Genomic DNA, 21,532 nt, shown 5'->3' with positions numbered 1-21,532 from the left:
CCGGATGCTACACACCCAACGGGCTGGGGGGGAAGACATCGTATACATGCATGAATTTACCAAGGGTGTTTAAATACCTGCTCTTTGTTGTTTGTTTGTTTTTTTTTCTTATATATAGTTATATACATATTCGTTCTTTTTAAAAAATTAAGTTGGTATGTTTCTACTTCCAAAAAAGAAACGTCCCAATTCCTCTGAGTCATGATGAAGTCTGCAAAAAGGGGAGGCTGGGGAGGGGGCTGCTGTAAGGCCATGCCCCAGTCATCACCTGGGAGGTCGAATGGAAAGGAGAGGACAACCTGAGAGAGGAGGTGGAAGAAAGGTGGATTTCCATACACACAACTCCTGGGTGCTGCTGAGCGATGGGGGGGAGGAAGGTGTTACCTGTCTGCAGCAGGAATACAACAGTTTGCTGCCTTTTCAGATTGCAGCCCTTCCTACTGTCCCAGTTCAAGAGAGCCCTTAAACAAACTGAGGGGTTCCACAGGCAAAGCAGTAATATTTACAAGATGGAAAAGAAATCTAAAATTTCTCATTTTGACCAGGAATGTTAGATTGAATGGGGGAAAATATATGTAAAGAGGATAGGTAGGTCCAAATTATTTTTCAGGCTTTATGCTAAACAACTTAATACAGGTATCATGCTGTGTCTATGCTAACACCCACACAAACCAATAAAAGGGATCACAAGCCATTAAGAGGGATAGACTCAAATTTATTACCTCCTCTGACAAGCCTCTTCACTTCTCAGACAGTTACCATTCATTATTTCTCTACCTGGTCCAATGGACACCCTGCAGTGAAACATGGTCACAAGGTGCAAATGCAATGCATTTATGCTATTTTTGTTCTGTAAACTAGAGATTTTAGGAATATTTCCTACTGCCAGCAATAGGAATTTAGCAGGGAAGAATTAGTTGGATCAGTCTTCAATTATAAAGAGCAACACTATCTTCTCACCCTTCTCAGCAATGAACTTCTGGCACCAGCATTTCCTTTACTGGGCTTCTAATCTACTCAAAACATCAAAGCCTTGAACAAGCAGCTCATGACTTTGTCATTCAAGAAAAAAAATAGTTGCCTAGAGAAGAGCAAGACAAGACGCAAGAGGCTCAATAGACTATATTAAAAACAAACTCCTTCCAATTCATCCTTCAATTACAGATCACCATCTCCAATTCCTACATCTACTTTCCTGAAGCCTTTTGGTACTGTATCATTCACAGGTATTGGCCAAATGGTGTTCTCCAGACCAAGACTATCTCTACTTTTACTCTCTTTTCCTGAGTCTCTTACATATACTATTCTAAATTTATTTTAAACTACACAATCAATTCTCCAACTGATCTACTTGCCCAACACTTTTCTCACCATCATTCTCATCAGATTTTACCTCTAGTTTCCTGTATACAGCCATGACCCCAAGTAAAATCCATTCCAGGAAACAAAACTCACCCTGATCAGCTTAAAAATCAGCTTTGCTTCACACAATTTATTTCCAAGGAGCTTTGTTTCATACCTCTATGCCAGCTTTGCTGGCTGTTGCCCTTTACCTTCACTGTAATTCCATTCTCACCACTTGGCTCTTCTGTATCATCTCCGACCTTTTTGTCACTGCCTCGAGGTTTAAATAATAAAATGGTAAAAAATTGCACAAGGAAGTAATATAAAGGACCCTCAAACCATTATCAACAGTACCAAAATATACCTGGGTTCAAGGGACTGCTATTTTTTCCTGAGTGTTTTGTGGTCCCAGTAGAGCAAGAAATTTCCTGTATACTAGGACATATATTCACAGTCTGAAAGTGGAGGAACCGGTCACCTCAAAAGCAAGCTTGACTCACACCAACTCCCATCACAGACCCAACATGACTGTTATCACACATTCTACTCACAGCATCTCCAGCTCACCTTTTCACTCAGAGAAACTGCCAGAAATTTCCTCTCTGGTTTCCAACTTGCCTTCCTTTGCAAAACCTGTCTGTGCAAGAGAAGCTGCCCATGGGACCAAGCACACCAGCTGATTCAGCACAATATAGTGCAGAGACAGGACTAGAAAATAACCCCTTTAAAGTTTCAGTACAAGCCCATTGAAGGAAAGGTTAGCAAGGACACGTGAAACATGATTAGGCAGATTTCAATTACAAGCAGAGCTGGAAAGCTCTCCAAGTGTTCCCCATACTGCCATGTCCTGAAGCACTTGACAGTGATCAGGAAGCAAACCTGTAAGGGGAGAGACAGAACTGCAGATTATTCAGCCCTAGAGTTACTCAGGAGAAACAGGTTGTCCTATGCCAGTCTGACCAGACCAGCAGAAAAAAGGCTGTACTGCAGATCTGCAGTCACAGAAAGACAGAGAAGTCAACAGACCACATTTCCAAACGCCACAGGGTTTCAGAGAGACAGCAGCCAGGACAGTAAAATAAAGTAAAACTGCTTCCACCCTGTAACCAAGTGATGCAGTCTGGCTGCCTCTGACTGACTCCCACACAGTCTCTCTCCCACCAAATTCTTGCTGCTTGCATTAGTTTTATATGTTGGGATTACTCTGCTCTGCCTTAAAGTAAATTCAAGACAGACTGGAGATGGAAGAAATAAAACACTTTGTGTATTTGCCCCTGCTGTTGAAAGGAGGGGGAATAAGGGGGAAGGTGCTGAAGAATTTCATTGGTTTAAAATTTTTTTTCTTAGCTTATAACATTGACCTGAAAAACATCACTGGATGTTTTTTGAAATTAACAATTTTAAGTCACAAGAGACACAAGTTAGCATGGGTTTAGAGAAGCTCCACAGGGCAAGAAGAATATTGCACATACAAATGTGAGAAGATTCTGTTTCTCAGACCAGAAATTCATTAAAAGCAAAGAGGCTAAAGGCAGGGGAAATGGTGGCAATCACATCCCAAAATATCTCATCTGAAGTTCTTAGGAAATAATTTTCTTAGGGGATTTGAAATAGCTTAACAAAAGGTAAGAATACCAGCTCTGTTGGAATGTAAATATTCCATTTTCATGTAAAGCCAAGGAGAAAACACTTTCCTATCACAGTGAAATGAACGAATGACACAGATGAGCCATGGCACTGAAGATCTCTCAAATCCAGAGTTACACTCTAAGAGATGGAAACCAGGTTTTCAGTGTCACTTCTCCACAAATAAATCGTAACAAAGTCAATATCCAATTCCTAATCACAAAAAGTGGCTGAAACAAACTTCTGTATTGTATCTAAATCCAATTTTTAAAGTATCTGCAGAAAATCTGGTCGGAAGTATCAATGCAACATCAAATTCCAGATTAAAAATACCACTTATGAATTCATAAATTAATCTCCAAAGCATGGCCCAAGGGATACAGAGTCTTTCCCTGGAGGTGAATGCAGATAAAACACAGTGTGGGGATTGTCTTGACACAATAGGAAAGCAGACAGGGTTGTCATAACAACAGCAGGATTACTGCAGGGAACAAAACTAAGGCAGGAAAAGCAAGAACAGCAAGACAAGATCTAAGCAGAGAACAGTTCATTAATTGCACAGACACTCCAGCCTGTCTCCCTGTTTGGGATTTATAATACAGAGATTGTTTCTCGCTGGGATATGGCAAAGGGATTGACAGTTTTTTTAAAGGACAAAGATAACAGCCACAAATGTGGCATAGAGCAACAGTCAAGAGAAATAAATTAATAAATAAACCCATAAAAAGTCTGATTCTTGATTCTCATGAGGTCTCGGAGAGGAAGGGATTGGCTTCACATGGACTCCTTTGCTTTTAGTCAGCAGTTCAGAATTTCTTGGATAAACTGGATTTTCTTTGTATTTTTAGGTGTCAAACATCCTGACCTCCTGGCTATGAAGAAATTTCAAGGCAATTTCTCCAAACTCCTCTTTCAAGACTTTGTTTAGAGACAGGAAGTTGAAGAACAGCTGGGAAACAAATATTAAAACTGTGGCCAGCACATTGCAAAAAATTGTTACAAGTCAGCTGTTGGAGCCTGAGGAAATAAATTTATAAAGGTATCCCCACCAGCCCTAGACCAGCTGATGGTAGCATTGGCCTGAAGCTCTCTCTGTGGTCCTCTTCTTGTGATTATTTCTGTGTATCCACAAACACCTGAAAGCCACCCTTCTTAGAGCTTTTTGTCCATGCGTCGTTCCACAGCTTGCAGCAATAGCTCCGAGTACTGTTCCAACAAAGCTAGTGTCTGCTCATCTCCCAAACTCTTGGGACTCGGTAGATTGGCACCACATCCCTCATTCACTGGGCTAGTGTTACCCTGTGGCTTCCCCAGTGCCTCCTTATCTTTTGGAAGCTCTTCTGCATCCTTCAGAGAGTCCAATTCTTTCTTCATTGAGGAGAATGTTTCTGTCAGGAGGCCTGCTATTTTATCTTTGTCAGTAGAAGATTCCGTATCTTTCAGTACCTGAAAACAAAGAGGGGAAAAAGCAGAATGCATTGGGGTTTAGTTAGAGCCAAGCAAGCAATTTTAGCCTTTTAGGGAAGTGAAGTAATAAAGACTTTCAGACCAATCAAGTCTACTTTTCTTCAATATTTAAGACTGCCCATTTACACATATAGTAGTACACGCATCCAATACTTGCTAGCTGCATAAAATCCAAGGCATTACTTCAATAGGGCAGTGATGGGAAGCACATTTTTGGGTAGTGTTCCCTTTATAGGGCGCTTAAGGAGGTACTGTGTTTCCCAGCTGGAGCACAGGGCCACAGTCTCCAGTCTGCCAAATGCAGCTGGTCCCAGGAACAGAGCAAGGTCAGAGACCTAATGCAAGTGCTGTGGACAGAGCTGCAGAGGACCATATGGCAGATGCTCACCAAAGTCTTGCATTCACTGCAGGAGATCTGACAGATCAGTGCTATGCAAAGAAACAAAGAGCTGTTATATTGCTCTGCATGTAACTCTGGTCGGGTGGTGAGAGGGACAGGCGAACGGCTGCATGTTCTTCTCACAGCTGGATACCCATGATATCCCACATTTGCTAATCCTTTTTCCAGTCATCAAAGACAAGGAACAGATGAGGATAATAAAACTCAAAGCTCCTATAATATTTCATATCCCTGAAACACTGCATAACCATTAATTAATTCCCTAATACCCCTTTGAAAAAGAGCTGTTATCTTCAGTTTACAGATAGGCTAAACAGACTGACAACTTAATTGATTTGCTCAGAGTACCATAGCAAACCATTGGAAAATCCAAGACCTGGAAATCAGGAGCTCCTGCATCCCTGGTTCAAGCTGAAGGTGCAGTCAAGTGGACAGCCAGGCAGCTTGTGTCACTGAACACACGGTAAAGAGAATACCTTGAGGCAGCAAGCACTTGCATTCTGTGTAAGATGCCTGTGGGCTGTAAAGCCCAGCTACTGTACCAGAGCCCGTGTGTGAGGTCACTCAGTCACTCACCCTACGGTAAAGGTGAAGGGCTCTGCGCATGCTGTCCTGGAGCTCGGACACCACGTGCTCACACTGCTCTATGCTGATGCCCGATTCTGGAGGGAGGAAAACATAAAAGCACAAGTTAAGGCACAGACACTCTACTATCCACAACCACATAGTTTGGTCAGAAAATAGGTTTTTCAATGCCTGTCATTCAAATTTTAGGGCTGGTTTGAGCAAATTATTAAATAGGCACATCCTGCATGAGCTTTCCTTCATACTAACTAGATATGCTGCTTGCTTCAAACACCCATACATTTCCAGTCTTTAGACTCTCCAAAGTCAGCAACGTTTTTCCTCAGATTGCACTTGTTTTTTTACCATCCCGGATAGTCACAGATTACCCATGTGATTTCCAATTACAATTAAAGCCATGTTTGTGTGAGGGCTTCCAGTGGCAAGAGGGAGAGATCCAAGGAGCCTCTAATTTAGCTTCTACCTAGTTAGAAATCTGCAGGCTCCTCCCCCACACATCCTTCTGCACAGTGTATTACTAAAGCACAGAGGATGATGGATTATACTGAATTCTTGCAGCGTTCTCTAATGAGGACTGAGGTCCAGAGGAGTTGAGACAAGCAAACTCAATCATAAGAGAATTGCATTGCTGAGCAACCCATGACATACATTGCTGATACACCATAATCCAAAACTGAAAACCAAAAGCAAGCAACAGATGGACAGCATCTTCTGCTTGTCCCAACGAGACATTATCTCCAAAACATGAGTTGAAGACCTGCAATCTTTATACAATAAACACTTTCATGAGTTTGACATGAACAAAGATGTAGACACACAAACACCATCTTCAATTTGAAAAGGCCTGGACAAAGGACATTCAACTTTCTTTAGTTACCCAAACCCTAAACTTTGACACATTAGCATTGTAATTGCTGCAATTCTAAGAACACCACGTTTGAACAGACTGGAAAGGACTAATTTTATGAATACATCTAGATGATGCATAAACAAACACAGCTAGAAAAACATCTACTTATACACAAACAAAAGCATCTACAAAGAACAAAGGGGCATGAACAAATCCTTCCATCTGCATTCTTTGATCCTAAATCACCCGTGGTGTCTGAGCACAGTGGGCCTTCAGTGCAATCCAAGACTCTTGCTTTCTGTCCCACTCCTTCCCTCTTTATGTTTGAAACCCAGCTGTTTCTTCTCATTATTGTTTCTGGACTTCTCTTCTGGTCATTGTTTTTATGCTGGTCTCCAGCTCTGGGAGGTGCCAGTCATGAGAAAGGTCACAAAACCTAATATAAGTGCTTAAGTAACAGGCATTTTCTGCCTCTTGGGTGTGCAGAGCAGTGCTTTTCAGAAACTAACAGAGAATATTAAACACAGCAACAGTATTAAGCACATCTACAGCATTTTAACTGTAGATGATAAAATGCTTTAACAAGAATAATTAAGCCTCTATTTGCAGCTGTTATACAAGCAGGAAATGGAAGGACAGAAAAATTAAGCGGAAACCCAAAGTAACAGTGCAAGTCAGAAGCAGAACAAGTCTCTATCAACCCTACAATTTTAATTTAAACTGCCACATTGTGATTCCCAGAAGCCACAGTAAATTGTTCGCAGCAATAGCCAACTTGGATCTAAACAGCTTTTCCAGCCCCTACCACTAACAATTTGGGAAATGTGATCTGCAAGAAGCTCAAGGCTTACAGCTGCCCACTGAAAAAAAAAAAAAAAGCATTTGGATCCACAATGCTATATCATCCTAACTCACTAAAGGATGCTGTTAAATATTCTGTCAGGGTGTGTATGTCTTGGGAGTTGCTAAAAAAAAAAAAAACTTTAAAAAACCCCTGCTCTTTCTCTGTGGTACCTGTGTTAATTCTGCAAACTGATCAAAACCTTTTGCTATGTAGCCTGATTCGCAAATATAGAAGCGAAAACTGAGCCTAAAGAGTACAGACAACTACAGTTCTGTAGAATGTGATTCCACAGCTTCAGGCTCTATCTGGTGCTTGAAGAAACCTCACCCGTGTAGGGGGAGAGTCTGAAAATTTCAGATGCACTCACTGTTCTTCAGAGAAGCTACGCTATGATAACTGCAGGCCCCTTAGACAAAATATCACATTTCCTGTTTTACATAATAGTGCTTCAATGTTAAGGTGTTTGATCCCTCTAGAAATGCAAAAAGAAAAATAACAGTGCATTAAAACGAAATTAAACCTTCTGCAATGCTCTGGTGTGGAAATATTGTACTTAACCACTCCGATGAATGGTGCAACAGCCTGAAGGCACCACAGAAGGTAATTGATCACCAGATTACAGAGCTACTCCTTCTCAGATATGAGTAAGAACAACATAACAAAAGGGATAAAAAACCGTAATATCCCCTTAAGGTACAAGCTATCAGTGCAGTGGTTAACATCCAGCTTTCTAATGCACAACTCATAAAAGTGCATTTCCTTTCAGATTGTGACAGAAAAGAAAAACTTCAGAGATTATGTGGAACTAAACAGTGCCATAGACTCTGCCCCTGGAGGTTTTTCTGCCTTGGAGAACAAGATTTCTGCTTCAATTTGAACTTATCTGCTAGTTTTCATTTGATTGAATTACCTTAAACTGAAGCCTGTAATAGATCTTAGAGCTGTTTTCAGCAGGTGAAAGTTTTTCATCTTGTACCTTTTTCTCCAAACTAGAGGTAATTAAAAAATTAACTCACATTTTTTATGTTCAAATACTGCACATGCACTGCATATTCAATTTGCAGACATGTCCTCAAAGCAGAGTGGTAACAGCACAAAAAACTGTTTGCTCTCACAGGAAGCTACAGCAAAGAGCTCACCTTTATGAACTCTTATCTCATGAAGATTGTATGCAAACCCTTCTGGACCCTGCACACTTGCATATTAACAAAGGAAAATTTGAGCTGCCTGACATAACTTCACTGTCAGTGTTACCTGTACTTGATTGGTTCTGTTAGCACATGTTGGCCTGCACCTTCATTTGGTGGCCAAACATGCTCCAAGAGGAGGGTGGGGGATGTGACCCACACACTCCAGGGGATTCCCAGCATATCAGCTTTAAGCACTGACCACAGAGAGGTAATCATACAGCTAAATCACTAAAATCATGACAGTTCTGAGGTCTACAAAACATTCACAGCTAAGAAGGACTGTCGGACATAAGACCCGGCAGAAATGGGAACTAAAGACTGAGAAAAAGATGTTAGATTGAAGAAGTGTCTCACCATTGAGGGGATGGTATATGGAACGAGACAGGTGCAGACAGGACGAGACAGGCCAGAAGCTGGACGTAAAGAAATGTGATGGGATCGTGAGGCGATTCACAAAGACAGGAGACAGAAGGGGGAAGATAAGAGATGGGTATCCATGCACACCTGAGACCTGTGCTGAGGCAGTAACAGATGGAGGAGACCTCGGCCTGATGGGGTCTAGTGGGCAAAGTCCAGGTTGGCTGTCTAGCACACAGGCGATGCCGGTGATCTGCTCCCTGCCCCTGGGCAGTGTGCTCTCAGGAGACCTTAGGTGCTGGCCCTCTGACACCTCCCTCAGTTTCAGACTAGTGACCCCTGGCTCATCCTGGCAATCTGTCCTTGAGACTGGATAATCCACTGGGCTCTCCTTCACAAGCCCTGTTGGGACCTCTCTACCAGGAACTAGAGACCCAGCAGTTTGACTCTCCCTCTTGGAGGCTCGGACCTCAGGAAAAGAGGGTTTCTTTTTAGAGGCCCCAGCAGGTGACTGTGGAGACTGTGGCTCAAGCGGGGTTTTTGTTTTGGTAGTGGGTGAGAAGGAGGCTAGTGTGGGTCTATCAGGCAATGGCTTGGGAATGTCAAGAATCAGATGTGCTCGGTTTGATGATGCCAACTTGCTGTGGAAGGACTTGGGAGATGAACAGTTTACAACTGGCTGGAGTGCAGGTTTCACTGGAACATTTTCTTTCACTGGCAGCTTAATCTTCTCAGCATCTGGCATGGAACTAAATTGTGTCTTCTCTGTCAGTGGAGGACTAGTCCTCCCATCAGTCAACATTTCAGTGGAGCAACCAAGGTACAGATTTTCCCCTACAGATATGCTCCTTGACATCTTAGCCCGGAAGCTGGTTGTGGGATTCATGTAGGACTTTGGTTTTGCAGCCCTGACATCTTTAGCCAGCAGAGCACTAGATCCATCCATCTTCAACATACTGGCTGATAACACCCTGCAATTGTTAGGTCTGGGATCCTTCTCAATCACCAAAAGAGTCTGAGGACGCTGCTTGGCAGAGGATATCACTCCAGGACCCTTATCTGCAAAAATTAAACAGACAAACATTCCAAAAATAGACAAGAGCCTGCAGTGAATTCCTAAATTGGAATTTAATGTGGCTCAGCTCAGCTTCTGTGAGATGTGTACAAACATAACCACTACTTCAGGTTAGTGAACCTCAATAGCTTTCTTTTGTTCCCATCCCTCATCCTGCTCACACACTGCTACTTTCCTTATGAGAGAGATTTGTTCTTAAAGTGTACAGTCAGAAGACCTCGGACCACTGTGACTCTTAAGAGAGATGCCAGATGAAGCAGGCAAAAACTTATATATGCTTTGTGGTTATCAGGTGGGGTTTTTTAAAATTTGTTTCAAGAATAGAAATATTTCACACAGTGGGCATGGATACAGTAAGCTCTCTTTCACCATCTCTTCCCTCTTTCTCTCCTCCCCACTCTAGGGAGCTTCAGTCTTAGCTTGGAGCAACCACCCACAGCAAGAGAGAATATTTTTGCAAATGCTTAATTTTACCCTTGCCAATGCTCCTCCCACAGATGCCAGACAAATATCAGAGACTGATAATTAGAAGACCAGCATCTGCATTACAAATTTAAAATATTAAATAATATTTTAATTAATAATATTAAAAATACTTTCCCTTGACAGGCTAGGAGTTAGAAGATGTGTAAAGCCTGTAGTTCAGAATGCAGAAAGACAAGCTTAATTTAAATCCTCTACTCAAATGTCCGCATTTCATTCTCATACCATCATTCCAACATGTGTCCTTACCCTCATGCACAAGGTCATGCACTGACTGTGCCTTTCTCATGACTGTGTTCACAGGGCCTTCTGGAAAGGAGGCAATAACCCGTCCAGGAGCCATACCAACTCTGCTGGTCTCCAAAGCTGATCTGCGTTTTTTCTGCACATAAATAGATCGATTTGAATTGCCATTCTCTAGGAGCTGGCTGTTCTCGGATGCATCGCCAGGACGGCTGCTGTCATTTTTCAATGGGTTTGGTGTAAACTGACTGGTCTGGGCTGGTGGCTCGATGGGCTTTGAATCCAGTGTCAGATTTGATGAAGAGAGTGACAATCGTCTAAAGAACACAACAAAGAAATCCCTGTTAAAACAAGTAAGTATGTTCTCCTGGATAGAGATGAACATGCATTAAGTTTCTCTAGAATAAAGACTTTAGCCCCTCCCTCTCTTTGGATTCTTTTTGAGTCAAAAATGCCCTAAGTTGTTACTACTTAATTCTACTCAACCCTGCAAGCTCTGGTCTTCAGGCATTTGACAATAGGCTGTGCAATCACAGATGGCATTGGGTTGCTGTTTCCAGGGAGGACACCATATAAAGTGAAGACAAAAGAGAAGGAAAAATTCCAGGCATAGGAAAGACTGGGCAAAATCAGGTCAGGTCTTTTCTCTCAGCTCACCTTACTAAAATTTAAATCTTTTCAATTATAAGATAATCCTAAGAGGGAGTTAATATGCTTTCCTAATATTAGGAAAGCTGGTCTGTATCTTCAAGAGGAAAGCCAAATTTCCTCTTCCTCTCCACTTCAGACAAACACAGTGGGCTTACTTCAGAAAGGAGGCAACTTCCAAACTGGCACGTTTAAACTGCTGAACAGATTAAAAGCCCAGAGGTTTTCACAATCATAAACTACCTTTCTTGTTGCATTTCTAGAGCACCAGTGACTTCCTTCACTCATCACTGCAACTCTCCAGAAGCTTACACAATAGCTAACCACTGGCTTTCTTCCCAAACATAGTCTCAACATGAGACAGATTGAGGCACTCCTGACAGCAGCAACAGCAGCTGAATACAGCAATAACAAACAAATTTCCCTACTATGCTAAATCTGGACACAGCTGGTGAATCTTAGATGTATTCAAATCTGCTTAGTCCTATATAATGAAATTCCTTAGAGCTGAGATTTTAGTTTGTCATTTTAGAGGAATACAGGAGTATTTGTTTGTTTTAAACAATTATGAACCCAAACAAAAGTACTGACCTAATTTTTAGTTTTTTAAAAATTTGTTTTGTTGGGATTTTTTTTAATAACAAGGAAAACTGCTTGCAGAGGTCTTTTGGAGTACTTTAGGGTTGAGGGCTTTTTGGAAGAATAATACCCCCATGAGGCTTTGTTTGAGACACCAGAATACCCTGTGAAGGCATGGGACCAAGAAACAAAGTCGAATAAGAAAGGACTGTAAAACAAAGGAAAAGTTGACAAATCCACTTTCATTGTCCAAGCTGAATGAAATGCAAAAGAATAAACAGAGCATAAAAAGTGAAGAGTAAATTAGATTATTAGTGATTCCTCCAACTGAATCAACGGAGGCATTAATCATGAAACAATTAAGAATGCTGTTGAAAGAGGAAAAAGAACAAACAATAGTGTTACATTAGAATAGCTAAAGTGATCCAGGATAACCTGCCCAAATCACAAGAATCTGCAAACAGCCTGCCAGGTACTGTGCTAACACTTCGCTGTGCCTAGGCACACCAAGGCCAGAACTTTGTTCAACTATTTTCACCCAGGACCTAGCATGAGACCTACTTATATTAGTATAAATACACAGACAGAAACACTCAAAACAAGCAGAGCCATACCTGAGAGCCGGGGACTGGGAAAGAAAGCGAGAGGAAATGCTGAGGTTTTCAGTTCTTTCCAGATTCCTACATGAGCCACCTAAAAATTTTGGTTAAAGGAGAAAGAAAAATAAGCAGTTTATTTACAGAGCATTCTCATATACATGTTTTCTTATCATAGAGATATCAAGTGTTCCCTGATATCCAAGGGGATTTTTCTAAGCTAAAGCTACAGAGAATGAAATAATTATATTTTCTTTGCCTTTAGTGTTGTACTTAGATTACTCTGCCTTAAGCTGCTACTCTCCCTAAGGGTACGCCGCCTCCTTTTTTGCTTCCCTTTGTGTCCTATCGTGCCTGTAGGACTGTAAGGCACTGGCATGAAGCAAAAAACAAACCCATCAAAGAGGAAAAAAAATAAAAGAAAAAAAAAAAGAACCCGAAAAACTCACATAGATATTGCTGCCTGCAACCAATATCAATTTTAAAAAGATATGCTTTGTTCTGGAGTTGGTCGATAAAGACAAACCACCTCCTTTGCCACTGTGATGTCTCCTCTTATTCTCTCTCTCTCCACCCAGCATTTCAGCCTTTTCTTTTGTGACATTGGCGATGCCTTGCTGCACCACTAGAGGCCACTGCTGTCACCTACGGGGGGTGAACGCGCAGTCAATACCTTCCTTTACAACAGGAAAAACAGGTCCGGGAGCAAGGCAACAGCTCTTCAGGATTCCAGGCACGACACTTAACACAAACTGACACAGAGCCCAATCTCATCCACACAAATTTACACACAGACCGATAACGTTAACAGATGTCACTCTTCTTTGGGCCTCTTACACTGTTTTCCTTTTTTTTCCCTCTCCCCATATACAAACAGCCACGAATGCCTAGTAGAACTTGTAGACTGCTTTGATTTATACCGGGAAAAATCAGAAGCGACCTTACAAAGTCTCCCCCTTGAACATAGAGATGTACCTTTTCCATCAGTGTTACTCAGGGTCCCAAAATGCTCCTTGAGGAACTTTTCCTGATCATGTATCTGAGGAATTTCTCTCCCAGGCATGCTAGTACCCACATCCTCCTCTCCTTCTTCTCCCTCCAGGTCTGAGACACCATCTACACTTAGAGGCTCAGTGCCTTCAGAATCTGGGAAAAGGCAAAAAAACCCCAGTGATGTAAAAACTTAATCAGAGCAACTTTAACCAAGTTTTAAAAAATCAACAGAGGCTTTAGATTGAACCTAGAATGAATGTTAAAGTCAGTCAGCATTACATGCACTAATTCTCTAATCCATTATAGCATAGCCTATGGCATAATCAGTGCTAAACCTGTCTCCTTGGCTAGCAAGGTCAGAGAAAGCCAAAGGTGCACAAAAGAAAGAAAGTGCACCAAGCCCTGCTTCTACAGTGGCTTCATTAAGGTGTCTGTTCAAATGCTCCTGGATCTGTACAGCAGGACCAGTGGGACTAATATGACTGTGACCTCAGACCAGCTCACTAAGAGCTCACATATAAATACATTTATAATGTCTTTGCATCTTACCTTCGTTGGGATGGTCTGGGCTGGACAGACGACTGCTGCTGTAATCTACAGAGCAGGCACTGTCTGGACTGTGTTTGTCTGGGCATCCATTACTGTGATAACCTCTACAGAGCTTCCCATGGGGCAATGCCTTTACCTGGAACTCACTACAAGAGAGACAGGAAGATACAGCACTAGAAGAGATATTTGCTCATGTGTAAACAAGCACATTTAAACATTAATAAGGCCTTACCTGTGTTAGTAATACCTTTTATTATAAATGTAAGGTTTTAAAGAGAAAAATAAGTTGATTTCTCTCATCATAATATATTATATTTTTGCATTTCATTAAGCTTGGACATGGAAGTCCTAAGGGGACTGTCTAATTTTCTGGGCGTTGTCAGTTCCCATGATTACCAGACACCAGCAGCACACTGCTCTGGGTTGATTTCCAGCACAGGAGAGGAACAAATGCACAAGTTTACATGATGAAAAAGGGACTAAAACCAGGCCTAAACCTGCAGGAGAGAAACTCTAGTTTGCCATAGATTTAAGCTCTAATACACTTTTTCCCGCATTTCATGACCTGCTTCTTTGGGCAAATTTTGTGATGCAAAATATACAAGATTCTGGCTTTGAGAAAGACTAATTTACTGAAGAACAGCATACAAAAGTAGAGTCTTGCATGACAGGGTTACTGATTTCTGTTGTGATTTTATCGATTTTATTTTTCAAATGTCACCAGCACTATTCTTTTGCCTGATGACTAAGGACTTCCATTTTCCACTTTTTGAAATACTTTGGTTTAAAATGTACTACAAGTCAAGGTAGGATGCAGAAGTCAATCAACTTCTGAATGGTAATGACCTCTGGCAGCTCCCACACTCTGTAAACATTGCCATGTGTCCAGTCTGTATCCTACATCACTGGAGGGCCTCCCTTTCTTACATGATGAAGCAGCACATGGGTCTACTCTGTCTAAATGTTATCATCACAAAATTGAAAACAAAAAATAAACTAGGCAAAACCTAGCAGCCTCAACTGCAAAAATCTTGGCATGCACTCTTGCATAAAAGTCTGCCTAAAGCTATCAGCCTCACTCTCTGTAACATGACAGAAGACAAAGGAAATTAAAAAGCTACTAGCGTCAGGTTAAGAGGGGAAGGAAAGAACAAAATTCAGAGAAGGAAAATAAAAGGGAGCACAGAACAATTAAATTATGTAAAATTAAAACAAAAGAAACAGCAGAGGAATAAAAAAGGCCTCCACTGTCTCCAGCATCCCTTTGAATTCCATCTGTATCATGCAAGTCATTCTTCTTCCCATAAAAGAGTAATCACATGCTAAATTCTTGCCCAATTTTCATAAATAAGTGTCCTGTCACTTCTCCTGGGTAGGCATTTCATTGCTACGTGTGTGTCACTGTCAGTCAGCTTTTCCAGCTTCCACGTTTTCCCTTGCTGTTTTCAACCCAGATAAGGGAGAAAGCAAAAAGACTGCTCCCAAGTTGTTTATGCAACAAAACAAAAAACAAACAAAAAAAACCCAAACAAACAAAAAAAAAACTTGAGGAGACTACTAATGAGCAGTTTCCTCAGAGGAATATTATCTTAATGGTGCCTTCTTAGTTTCATATTCCTCTAGCATCCATCTGACATAGAACTCTCAACTAAATATGCCTGACATCAATTAGGCAGCAAGTCAAGTCATCAAAGTTACCACACAAGCTGCAAGAAAACCAGAACAGAAACATCTGAGCCATGCACAGCAGAGAACTTATTTTTAACCTGCTAGAGTCTGTGGGATGGATTTCATCTTGCTCAGGGTAGATTACACATTCCTCACTCTCAGAAGGTTCCAGTTCCTGAGAGAAAATCCCCTCTTCACAAGACACAAGCCGAATCACTTGGGGTCGCATACAAGACCCGTTATCTTGGGGAGGTATTGAGCTGCCAACCTGGTTTAATTTAAAAGAGAAAAACTAGATATTAGCACTGTTTTACCTTAATATTGGCAAGTGCTGTGCAGGGCTAGAAAGTATGCATTACAGCACAGAATATGATCAGCAATCTGAGATCAGAAAACACAGCAATCCTACATCTTTTCTGTTCCTTATTTACCGTGCTTCTCAGACTATTGCTGTATTTGCCCGATTTGTTTCCTGTCTGCAATTCCCTAATGTTCTTTGGTAAAGTACTCTTTGATCACACAACAGGAGTGTAAGCCATGTGGCAGCAGGTTGTTCCATTACCTTCTATGGACTGATCGGACAATCCACAAAATGGGGCCATTTCAGCTGAAAAACTGAATTACTGCACACAACAGTCTGAACCCTCTTCTCAGTCACACAGTTATAGGGCAGGGAAAACTTCTAATGAAGCTAGGCACTGGGACAGACTTCTATTGGAAAATAGGCCCTAGCTTTCTGAGGATGAGCACACATTACTTACTGTGACCCATCAATAAAAAGATCAAAGAGAATTTACTAATCTAGCACAGCCAACAACTAAGGACTTCATGTGAGCCACATTCCAGTGGCTACCAGACTCAAGAAACTATCCCAACAGAGCAAGCTAACAGGTTACCAGGTTTTTACACACCTGTAATTCCAAGCTCAACTTCTCCACTTATTTTTGACATAAATATTCAAAGAGCTAAAAGAAAACATGAGGTCTTCCTGTCATTGAAGAGAAACCTTGACCCCATATGGTCTCTGCTATAAGACAGCAGAATCACACATTGCAGGTGTATTAATTACAATAGAGTTATCTAATAAAGTTCCTCAGAAGTAATATAAAAAACATTTAATGATAAAAAGAATGGCATCAGGTTGTAATAAATGTAGGTAATAACAAATAGATGCACTCAGAGTGGGTTCACCTCCTGCTCATAGTAGTGCCCTTACTTTGCTGGTGTGCACAGGAAGGTCATTGTGCTCTTCTCTGTCATCCCCATTGCTGTTTTGAGACAGTGAGTCTCGACTTGGAGAACGGGAAACAGAGAAGGACTCCAGCTGACGCAGGTCAAGCATGGATTTCACTGTCATCTCTATGTTACTGGTTGGCTGGGACCAGCGACCACGCTGCCGGGGCATCTTGCTCATTGGTGCCTCTGAGCGCTGGATTGCTGCTATCTCTTTGGCCTGAAGGAAATTAAAACACAGATTATCTTAGATAGAGACTGAGTTTTGCTGATGGAAAAACAGGAGAAAAAACAAGACCCACAGAAAAATATAATTATGTCCATCTCAATAAAAGCCTCGAAACTCTCTAAGAGAGAGCTTGAAAGGGCACCTTTACCATAAAGCATCAAATAAAAATGATACTTTTGTTGCTGCTTCTTGCATAATTGAACAGTTAAATGTCTTACTCAGATCCAAGTATATTAACAGTTTCAGCACCACATAAGATTCCAATCAAAAATTAAAAGATAAAAGCATAACATCTGATGGAAAACGACTGATGTAAAAATCCCAAGTGCAGCCCTAGACTCTAAACCCCTAGTCTCTTAAACTAGGTTCTATTTTGCCACCTCCAAATCATTCTTCAAGAGGGGCTTCTCAATGGTTTCCCACCACAGATGCACCTTTCCCACACATGCTAATGAAGTATTTAATCTCTCTGGGAATTTCTTCTTCAGTTTCCCTGTAACAAGAAATACAGTCTGAAGGTTTAGTAACTCACCCTCCTCATTTCCCAGTGGGAAAGGCTTCTTGAGAGGGTAAGGTCTGGATCTGCAAAGGTAAAGAGATATACACCTAGTTGACATCCTGGCCAGCAGTCCAGCTGTTGAACAACCTCTTACTTCATCTTTCAACAAAGGCAGTACTCCAAGACATTTGAACCACGGTCAAAACATGCTTTCCCACTAACTACTCAAATCATTGTATCAAATTTTTAATGGAGAGATACAATTTTATGTAACATTTTCACTGTACAACGCTTGCCACAGAGCAGTGCCCTCCCAAAGGCTTGGGGAAAAAATCTGCTTCGATATACTGTAACCATCTGTGGTAAAAATACATCAAATTAATAACAGTAATCATGACTGTAAGTTTTACCAGTTTAAAAAAAAAAAACAAAAACTTACCTTTTGGCTTCTGCAGACTTTTTTAATAGCTTGTACACCCCAGCCCATGAAACTAATTCAAAATTTCTTTAGCCAGCTGGAACTAGCAAGAAACTTGCCAAGTTAACAATTGTATTTCTAGACAGAGAACTCTGAAATGCATCCCTCTTCAGATGCAGGAATGGGCAGCTCCACATCAGCCATTGGTATCTATTCATCTGCTTCTGTTTTGGTCTCTCTCTTTCTGCCTATACCTTGTTATCCCTAAACCAGTGTCTCTCATCTTCTCCTCCCTTCACATCCACACAATTTTCCTCCAGCTCTGCCCATGTCCCCCTCCCATTTATACCTGAATCTCTCTCAGTGTTGCAGTTGGACTGAATATGGAAAGACTGCAGCCCTCGTAACTCATCTTCATCATTCCCTTCATCTTCACCATCCTTATCACTGTCTGATGAGAGTGCAGGCACAGAGGACAGGGCAGAGATGGACTCATGTCTGGAAGGCAGGAATTAGGAGGAATATTATGTTTTATGCACAAACTGCCCACCATTTCAATCCTTACACCAGTTCTCCACCTTATCTCCATCCATATTCAGGAGGATGCCTCAACTCTCTCAAAAAGCCCTTCCTCGAGCACAGCCCACCTCTGAAAAGCAGGGCAAGATAAACCCTGCACAAAGATGTGCAGACCCTGCCACAACAATGTCCTCATACATGTGGAAGGTTGACAGAAATCAGAAGTAAACAACTCTGAGAAAGTCAAATTAAATGAAACTGGGCCTTCCATTTCAGACTCTGCCAGTTGATAAGGTCAAGATGGTAGATTATATTTGAAAGGCAAATATTTTTCCCACCCTTAAGCACATCTTCTCTGGAGCTGATTTACACATCAAAACATCAGAGACAGTCCTTGTCTGAAAGTAATTTGCTTTATGGCAAATTATCCCATAAGAGACAGGTTCATTTCACGGATTGCTCCAGGCAGAACCTGAAGGCACAGCCCACACACCATAAGAGCACCATGCTGACTATTTTAACTTTCAAGCACAAGGATCATGTAAAGCATATCTTGTGCAGATCTTTGATTGAAGTAGATTAAGACAAGTTTTACCACACACACCACAGAGGCACTCCCAGCACGGAATTGCCCACCACCAATCAAGAATGCTCATTAACACCAAATTTTACCCTCCCTCTTTCTTCTCCTCTTCTCTTCCCTCCACTCACTCCTTCAGACCACAGAACCAAATTAATAAATAAACCTTTGGACAATAATTGAAGAAAGAAGAATCCCCAACAAATACATTTGAGTAGCCCCCACTCCATGGCCTTGAGCTAGAGTGCCAAACTCATCATAAGTGACATTTATAGGATATCACTGGTGGGTGTTGAGTGCCCAGCATTATTAATGAAATAAAAATAGCTCGTCTACCAAATACAGAGCAGTCTGGTAAGGGACCAACTTCTCCTGCAGCTGACAAATAGCAGACAATAATAAAACATGGTAAGAAGCAGTTAAGGTATTTTAATCTTTTCCTGTGTAGTGGCAGAACATTAATTTCCATTTCATTAGGAGTAATAACTACTCAACCATTTCAGATTAACTTTGAAGTGTTCTGGCAAAAAGACAAGTGAAACTGACTGTAGCCTGCAGAGCTCTCCCTGTGAAAAAGCTTAATTTTGGTCATCCACACCTACTTCTGACATTTAAGTTTGTCAGTCTCTTCATCTTTTCTACTGTCTTCTCGTAGACTCATCTTGTCATTCTCAGGTTCTTGTGTCTAAGCAGGAGAACCCTGCATCCCAAAACAAAGCCCAAGCACCACAGTATATTTGAGGTTCTGCCATGTTTCATCCTATGACACATATTAATTACATTTATTAACGGTAGGCAATATTAACTTTGTATCAGCAACTTTGATAGCATCCTGCTGGTTGTGTTTATCATGGTTGTTTGAGGAGTTTGAGACAGAAAGGTTGGATTACTAGACCTTTAAACCTCTAGCTGGTTGAATACCTCACAATGATGAGGTGATATGGCAAGGCAAGATTATGTGTGTGCCAAGCTCCTATGTCCTGTCATTGGTGTAAACAGAGAAGGGAGGATTGCTATCCATGTGTTTTATGTTACAAATAAAAAGATGGTCCCTGTCCATCAGATGGTGACTGAAAAAACTAGTGAAGAGGGAAGAAGTATGCTCCAGTATTCTTAAAGTAGCAGAGTATGAGAATCCAAAACATATTTTGGAAGTCAGATGGGTTTTTTCATACTTCACGGGAAGTGATAAACAAGTTATGAAGTAATATATTTGATAATTTTGCATTACCCCAGCAAAAACTCACACCCCTCTTCCACATCATTCTTTTTACAACTCAAATCTCAAATGTGCTTTTCAAACTCAGTTTTGTAACTTAAAGGGAGATGGATGAATGAATGATATTTTCAAAATGATCCTAGGCCTACTGACTTGAAACTGAGATACTCCTGAAATGAAAACTAGGTTCACGAGGTTCTTGAGTGTTTTAACTGTTGGTCTTGCCCAAGTCAACCCTTCTATTCAGACTTCACTATTTCTCCTTTCTTTCCCTGCCTTCCCCCATGTACTTTGGATTTTCTCCTAAGCCTCCTGTTGCACATATCTCCTCAATACTCTTCAGTTCTTTTTCATGCTTAGATGGGAGACAGTGTAATGTACAGAGAGTTTTCAAGCAGAGAAGCTGTTTCCAAATAAGCACAACATGAGAGCATTTGAAAATTAAGGAGTAAGACTTCCGGGGTTTGCAGAATTCCTCCTGAGAGCCAAACCCCAAAGCATCATTATACCAGAATGAATGTTTCAGAGTAGTTATTCCAGAATAGCATGTACAGACGTGTCCAATTCTTACGATGCATGTGACTCAGAGCAAGTGTTTTATTTGCAATTGTTCATCTTCTTTGCTGAGGAACTATCCCATTCTAGTATCATAGAATTACAGAACCATTAAGGCTAGAAAATACTTCCAAAACCATGAAGTCCAACATCTGACTGAATACCACCATGCCCACTAAACTATATCATGGAGTGTCACGTCTACTCATTTGTTAACATTTCCAGTATTAATTTTCCCTTGGGGCCCTGCTCCAATGTTTAACCACTCTTCCAGTGAATAAACTTTTCCTAAAGTCCAACATGAACTTTCCTTGGCACAACCTGAGGTCATTTTCCCTTGTTCTGTTGCTAGTTGCTTGGGAGAAGAGGCAAACTCTCAGCTCACAACCTAAATCTTGTCCTACACGGCGCAGCAGTGTCAGTTGTTCTTCAGCTCCCAGTTTTTGAAGGGTTAGACAGTACAGGGTGAATGGAAGGGAAGGACCTTAAATTAGAAAGTCTTCAGGACATGGTATAGACTTAAAAGTGCCACATGTAATTATGGAGTTCTAGTATTCAGACATCTGATAATAGGTACTCTGTATTCTTTTGTATGACCTGAACCCAACTGTTTTGCTTTCTCAATAAAAAATAAAGCAGACAAGAATGCTAACTATCCATTTAAAGAGGTGTGTTGTCAGCATTCCCACTCTGATCTTGTGCTACTTAAACCCTCAGCTTTAGGGACATATTTATGAAACTCTGATATCCTGTGTGGTAGGTATCACTGGCAAATTATATCCT

At 41.2% G+C, this 21,532-nt stretch overlaps 1 protein-coding gene across 1 annotated transcript in view; it reads right to left on the bottom strand.

Annotated features, from left to right (window-relative positions):
- Positions 1 to 4,122: 4,122 nt before the first annotated feature.
- The window catches only part of MAPKBP1 (mitogen-activated protein kinase binding protein 1), a 93,091-nt gene continuing 75,681 nt past the window's right edge, over positions 4,123 to 21,532 (bottom strand). Inside the window, exons 21-31 of the mRNA XM_062494275.1 lie at positions 18,226 to 18,374; positions 17,492 to 17,541; positions 16,714 to 16,950; positions 15,596 to 15,765; positions 13,830 to 13,975; positions 13,263 to 13,433; positions 12,306 to 12,384; positions 10,471 to 10,781; positions 8,661 to 9,722; positions 5,414 to 5,499; positions 4,123 to 4,416 (exon numbers count right to left, since the gene is read on the bottom strand). Coding sequence (XP_062350259.1) covers positions 4,123 to 4,416; positions 5,414 to 5,499; positions 8,661 to 9,722; positions 10,471 to 10,781; positions 12,306 to 12,384; positions 13,263 to 13,433; positions 13,830 to 13,975; positions 15,596 to 15,765; positions 16,714 to 16,950; positions 17,492 to 17,541; positions 18,226 to 18,374 — 2,755 coding nt within the window. The remainder of the gene's footprint in view (positions 4,417 to 5,413; positions 5,500 to 8,660; positions 9,723 to 10,470; positions 10,782 to 12,305; positions 12,385 to 13,262; positions 13,434 to 13,829; positions 13,976 to 15,595; positions 15,766 to 16,713; positions 16,951 to 17,491; positions 17,542 to 18,225; positions 18,375 to 21,532) is intronic.

This window comes from Cinclus cinclus, chromosome 6 (genome assembly GCF_963662255.1).
Source record: "Cinclus cinclus chromosome 6, bCinCin1.1, whole genome shotgun sequence".
Classification (NCBI taxonomy): Eukaryota; Metazoa; Chordata; class Aves; order Passeriformes; family Cinclidae; genus Cinclus; species Cinclus cinclus.
Note: the sequence above shows the minus strand (reverse complement) of the source record. Positions and strands in the feature narration are given on the sequence as shown.